The 6,790-nt window shown below is 40.0% G+C and overlaps 1 protein-coding gene across 1 annotated transcript; it reads right to left on the bottom strand.

Annotated features, from left to right (window-relative positions):
• LOC124278387 (serine-enriched protein-like) lies at positions 1 to 1,255 on the bottom strand. Its single transcript, XM_046714103.1, has 4 exons — positions 1,171 to 1,255; positions 685 to 937; positions 315 to 523; positions 1 to 164 (listed from the first exon to the last, which is right to left on the bottom strand). Exons 1-4 carry the CDS (start codon positions 1,253 to 1,255, stop codon positions 1 to 3), a joined length of 711 nt encoding a protein of 236 aa, XP_046570059.1.
• Between the last annotated feature and the right edge of the window lie 5,535 nt (positions 1,256 to 6,790).

Here is a 6,790-nt window from a genome sequence, read left to right on the forward strand (position 1 = left end):
TCACAAGAGGGTCAAGATTTTCTGAGCTCCCTTCTTCTTGAGATAGTTTTGTGTTGACGCCATCAATGCTCTCTTCTGATCTTCGCCTCCACACCGTTTCAAGAAGTCCCAGCATGCCTTCTGCAGATCTTTCAGTCCAAATTCTATGGCAGCACAGAATAAACCTATAGGAAAAAGAAGCAGATTGTAATAAGTACGCCACATTGATGTATTAGTGTTACATAAAGTTATAATGCCAGTTATAATGCAACGTAGTATTGCTGTGTATTCTAAAAGTATGGAAACAACATAAGTAGAAAGCTATTACTGCTTACCTGTGACTGTCCCAAGTTGTACTCTGACACGACCTGAGTGTAAGAAATTGACAAGGCTGGAGAAGACTTCATGGTCGTAATCTGGGACTGGGATCTGGAGTTTGCTGTGAAGACTAACAGTTGACTTGGCTCTCATTGTCAGTCGAGATTTGGGTTTCACCGACTCGGTGACCTTCCTCTGGTGCTGCAAAATCATCTGATAGAAGACCCTGGAACGATGAAGGAAAGTTATTAATATTTTCTAGTTCATATGTCATAGAAGAATCCTAGCTACATGTTTAAATATCTTTATGAAAGACAGTTTAAGGTGATTTACATTTTAATTTAGAATAAACCCATTCATCAAGTTTCCGTTGACTGGGATATTTACCTGCTCCTGGTAGCCAGGATTGCCTTAACTCCATGAACAGGAAGCTGTCGGTTTCCAGCAAGAAAGGTGACGTCACACAAATCCGGCATGCTGGTAATGTACTGCAGACTTTCCGACAGGTCGGCCATGTTGCTGTACATCATTACCTCCCTTTTGCCACCAGATGACGCCCTGACTTTGGAGGATGGAGTTGAAGGCGGTGACGGCGGCGGGGTGAGTGAGTCACAAGATTCATAGCCCGACGATCTAGCATCTGAAAATGGTACATAAGTTTAGTCATTGATATGCCATTGTGCGTTATGTTATGTGTGAATAAGATAGAAGTTGAAAGACTTTTGAATAGTTTGACATAAACGATGGAGTTGTTTGTGTTTGCTTTGGAACAAATATCATTTGATCCGGATAGTACACTGAAGAGAAGACAGAATATGATTTGTTCAGTTTTGTGATGCTTTGCATATGTAATGCCGCTGGGTATTAACTCACCTTCGCTATCTCTGTTGAAAGTGTTTGCTGTGTTTTCTAAGAGGTCGTTGTCAAGGAGACAGAGCTCGGATTCACACCTGTCCATGCTGCTCAAATGTAGGAGTTTTCCGTTAAGAAGAAGAAGGAAAATAGCTGCGTGTTCAGTTGCCAGAGGACAGTGATGCTAGGATCTCTGCAAGTAACCTTTAATACCCCTTGACTTATATCACGTGGTCAAACGCAAAGTGACACTGATCACTACATTATGTCACGCCAACGCTCTTAGCACTATAACGAACGTGACACTGTAATGTTTACTTGTGCTGCTGTGGTCACGTGACAAGTGCCAAGCAGTATGTAGGGATCAGGGGATTAATGATCGTTAAGCATCAAATTAGTGATGAATAGTTAATCCCTTACAAACAATAGCAGTATGTCACATCCACCTCGGATAGGCTTTTCATATGAACATTGTCTGGTGATTATTGTATTTGAGACAAAGATTAAACATGAATCTTGTGAGAAGACTGGCATGGAGTGACGTCTGTAAACACAAGGTCAAGATTGGGCGAATAATATGTTCAAACTCCTGAAAATGGTGAGTTTGAGTAATTAATACTGCTGATCCTTCAGCAATGAATGTTGATTGTATTTATTGTTGAGCCAAAAGGAATTCTTACCTTGACATGATTAACAACATAGTGCTGTCTTATATTATATAGTTTTTAGACGAGAAAATGAAGGTGGGGGTGTTATATCTTCAACAATGAAGAAAATATCTAGTACTGAAGTGAAGAAGAATAGTATTTATATATAGATTATGCTTACAACACCTCTTTTAAAGTGAAATAGAAATATTATGTTATAATCACTTCATGAAGCGATAAGTTGGGTTAATTCAGAGAAAACAAATGTGTTTTACTGAAAACTTTCACCTGCATAAAATGCAGCTGATCAGTAGCTATTTTCAGTTATACTACCTTTTAGAGCTTGCAAATATGTTTGTTCAGTTGACCTTTATCGTTGCACCGTTGCTTTGCCTTTAACGCTGGATGGAAAGTATTTCGGTGGATAATCGAGGCTGATTATTCTCTGGTGCTGATGTGTTATATACCAGTATACAAAATTTTGGAGAATGACAGTGCTCTGAATTTGTTGACCAGCGCACTATTGGTATTTAATTTCTTTTTGTATGGTGTGTATCTAGAAAGTGTGTCTTGTTATAGATATCTGGGTATTGTGTTAACACCTAGACTTATTTGGACTAAAGCACTAACTACTCTTGGTGTACAGAGTGAAAAGGCTATTATGACATTGTACAGATATTAAAAGAAAGTTGGAAATTTATCATGTCCAGATTTATTTAAGATATTCGATGCTATGATTGTTCCTATAGTGTGTTATGTTGCAGAAGTCTATGGCACCTCATTAATATTGAGCTATTGAAGATGTTCAGTATGTAACATGCATGGTTTGCTCTGTCTTGTGGAAACTACATGTTAAACGTGTGGTTCTACTTTGCGTTGTGTTTTTCCCTTCCAACTGGCATGTTTACCACAAGAGGGTACGCTCCAGGTATAAACCTGGAGAATTCTCCTCCACGCTGTTTCCCGGTATACGAGATGCAGCCTTGCGATTCAGGACACAAGACAAAATTCATATCACCATTTTATTTACACCAGAAAACAAACTCCAAACGGAACAAACGATACAAAATATATTGCTGGGAAGTTTTAACCAAAATCCAAATTAAATTGATCCCCACCTAATCCCGCCCTAATATAAATCTAGAATACTACAACTGTCTCTTAACAGCGGTAGTTGATTTATAAAACCACCCGTCCTTCCCGCTTCCTAACAATTACCCTGTATATATAAATATATCCCTAAAACTAAATACCTTTATTCCCCCCAACCACCTATACCTACGTCCACCTTCCCATTTCCTAAGTGCTTCGCCGTGAGAGGGGGGTCAACTGTTTCGTCTCGAAACAAGGACTGGTCCGTCAGGGAGCAAATTCTACTTTATCACAAAGCAAACTGGGAAGCTGTTTCGCTTCGAAACAAGGGCTCACCTATCCTCGGGTGTCTCCAACTCAGACAATAAAACACCTGTCGCGCGCTCCTTATATAATGCCATAGCGGGCCTGTCCCACTAAGCGAGGAGCACACCCCTACCCTTGGAATGGAACCTTCCAGTGCGTCCAGCTAATTGCTGCGCCGAAACGGTGAGCGAAACCAAACAAACCAGCGACAGCCGTAACCCGCATGCCTCTGCGGCAGAATTTATAATTTATACCCCCAACTTAGTTACTAACACTAGCCCACCCCTTTCTAATATACATAGCACCTATTATACTTATCCCCCGTTACAAGTATAAAATGTGTAAATGGTTTCTCAAAACAATGGTATGGTATGGGGAGAATGTGGCACAGTCCCTCTCAACACCACAAGGGCTTTTAAGTATTGGTGTAGGCTACTCTATTTGGATGAACGTAGACTGCCAATGCTACCTAATGGATGACTCATGGGCTACTCATATTAAAAATATTCTGTTTAGACTTGGATTTGAATATGTGTGGTTAACACAAGATGTGGGAAATGTGAAGAAATTTAATCTCCTTTTTAAACCATGATTATTTAACAACCTACAACTATCATGGTGTTGTTCTATCAACAGTTTATCTGATTCCTTCTATCTATATTCCATAATGTGTCCGTTTTCCTATTACATAAAAAAACCTGTAGCTGTACCTGGAGTTGGAGTGCGATGGGTAATGGGGTACATTCAGTTATTTTTTATCATAGTCATGTGATTTTACATATCCAGTAGATAACGGGCATCACGCAGATGTTGCAATACCATGATCACGTAAGATCATTATGCCTATTGCATCACCATGATCAACCCCATGCAAAATGGAAGAATAGAAATGGATGTTGTTTTGAAATTATTTATAATAATATATGCAAAATGAGTAAAAATAATGATTAGATTCTTCTTTATTATTATTCCCTTTTTGAAAAATACATGGTTGAAATAATCAGTTATGTGTTACACATGTATTAGATCTATTTATTATTGATTACGTAATGTGGTAAACAACAATTTTCTAGTTACTATTACTGGGTGTTCAGTTTATTTCCAGCATACAACTAAAATAAAGATTCTAACTATATTCAATCAATGAGGTCGTTCAGATCCATGTTTTATGTGTACGAGTTCGACACAATAGCGAGCTGACACGAAATATCACCGCACACGTCGGTGTTGAAAATGGGGTCTTTGTTATTGTCTACATTATGCCCATGTAACGATTTTCGTGTGTCGAAACTGCATGAATAACGTTTTCGTACACTGAAAGATGTACGGAAACTGTCGATGTTTACCGAAGAGAGGCCAGACATTTGTTCAAAGCAGAGGTTAGTGCTAATGCGAGGGTCAGGGTTCAAATACCCAAAGCAGGTAGACAAATTGAATACGATGAGCAGAAAGCTAAAAGAATAGCTTGTCGCATTGTCGCGTGTAGCGTTTTCTTAGTTACGGCGGAATTTAAAAACTATCACAAGCATGATTATTTTTCGATGTTTTTAAAGGGCTGAGATACCCAGGGATCGAACTCAGAACAATAACCCGTGAAATCTGTGGGTTAAGAGCCGTTGACGTCCATCACTATGGGAAATGTTAAACCTGGACTCATCTGTAAAAACAACATTTCTCCACCAAAACAAGGGTCTGCGGACATGATTTCGGCACCACATTCGGCGAGCTTGTCGATGACGTTGTGTCAGGATAGGCCGTATGGTGGGACGCCGTGGTCTGATCCCGTGATGACGTAAACGTTGTCGAACTGTGTTGGGGTGGATACGGCGAAGTCCTGTGATGGTTCGGGCAGTCATCACTGCAGTCAGAAACCTGTGGCGAAAATGGGTCACCCTTATCTATCTGTCCTGTCTTGGCGTTGTTACACGTGGACGTCCAGAACGTGGCCGATCGACGACGTCATTTGTGTTCTGGTAGCGTCTCACCAGTGCAGAAATGGTGTTCCGGTGGCAGTGGAAATGTGCAGCCACTTGTCGTTGAGACATTCCCCCACGGACCATCCCGATGGCCTCATGACGTTGTGCAGACGTGAGCCTTGGCATGCTATGCGTTTCAATAGCCATTTAATTTTTTGAACGATCGCAAGGGCAGGGGTTGAGCTTTCCAAAGTAACAGTATTGTGTGGCATTCATTTGCTCTGTTTCTCTTTCCCGGAATGCACGTGCAACAACGCATTGCACGTCTCAAGGACGAACCCACTGCCGTCACGGAACGTGGCCCGTGCATGCATGTTGGATACATGTCACTAATCTCTGAGTTTAAATCCTTATGTGTCTACACAGGTTTGATAAATTTAGATTTTAACTTTTTGTATGCACAGTTTCTTTATGTGCCTAGTATATAAAATAATTTTCAAAGCAACAATGAAATATTTGCATTAAATTCAAGAAAAGCAGCCCCCATTACCATTACGAGTACAAGTACAACTTCATTTTAAAAACCATTGGAGGTAACAAAAGACCACTGAAGTGTGGAATAGAGTATAACTTTCCTGCGCATGCGTAGTGTGATTGAGTTTCTACGCATGCGCACCGGTAATCGAAAAGGACGACAACGCGACAATGCGACATATCGCATTGTCGTGTGTTAGTCAATTTTTAGGCTTTTTTTTACACATCTTAGATAGGGAGACAATGCGACAACGCGGCATATTTCGACCTTGAAAATTGTCGCCTTGTCGCGTGTCGCCCTTTGGAGGAATAACAAAAATATTATTGAAAACGCGACATGCGACATCGCGACAAAGCGACAAATGGGCGAAATGTCGCGTTGTCGCATTGTGGCATTGTCGCGCTTTGGTTAATTTTGTATCATTTTGCTTGTTTTTGAGAGGGCGACAACGCGACAACGCGACAATGTCCCTTCTCGGATTCCATACTTGACAGCATGGATGGTGTATACCATAATGAATCTACCTATTAGCCCATCCTCTTGTTTGTAGTGAACAAGGCTGTTTACTCTTGTCATGTAAACCACTACATAGGACAGTCGACTCTACTTATAATGTGTTTTAGTTTGTCTCTCTACCGAACTACACCTTTGTAGTAAAGCAACTTGACACGCACATGTTTCCACTGTATTTCTACTTCTAAGCGTGTGGAGAAGAGTTGAATGTGAGGTAATCAATAATGAACAGCGGTAAAATGAATGTTAATATTCGTATTATACATCCGGCATTTGAAAACAGGCGAAATCGGCATTCCATTTATTACTCTAAACAATATCAACATCATTTAATTATATGTTGGAAAACGTTATTTATTATTAAGGGCAGCAATGTGGCAGATGGCAAAAGGTCCACGCTTTTGGTCAGTTCAGCAATACAGAAGATATGATCCAGTTATGTACACGCATCAATTCTATTCACAAATCTATTACTATAAACTCACACATTCAAAAATATATTAATCAATTATGGAAAATTAGAATTCAAACGAAAAACTATATAATTATGGGAATGATGTATCTTTCCTTTTGTTTTGAAACTTTTGCTGCATTATGTTGCCTGCATTTTCCCCCATAAGGTTGAATGGTTT

The sequence above is a fragment of the Haliotis rubra genome, unplaced genomic scaffold (assembly GCF_003918875.1).
Source record: "Haliotis rubra isolate DU_JTF1 unplaced genomic scaffold, ASM391887v1 Scf236, whole genome shotgun sequence".
Lineage (NCBI taxonomy): Eukaryota > Metazoa > Mollusca > Gastropoda > Lepetellida > Haliotidae > Haliotis > Haliotis rubra.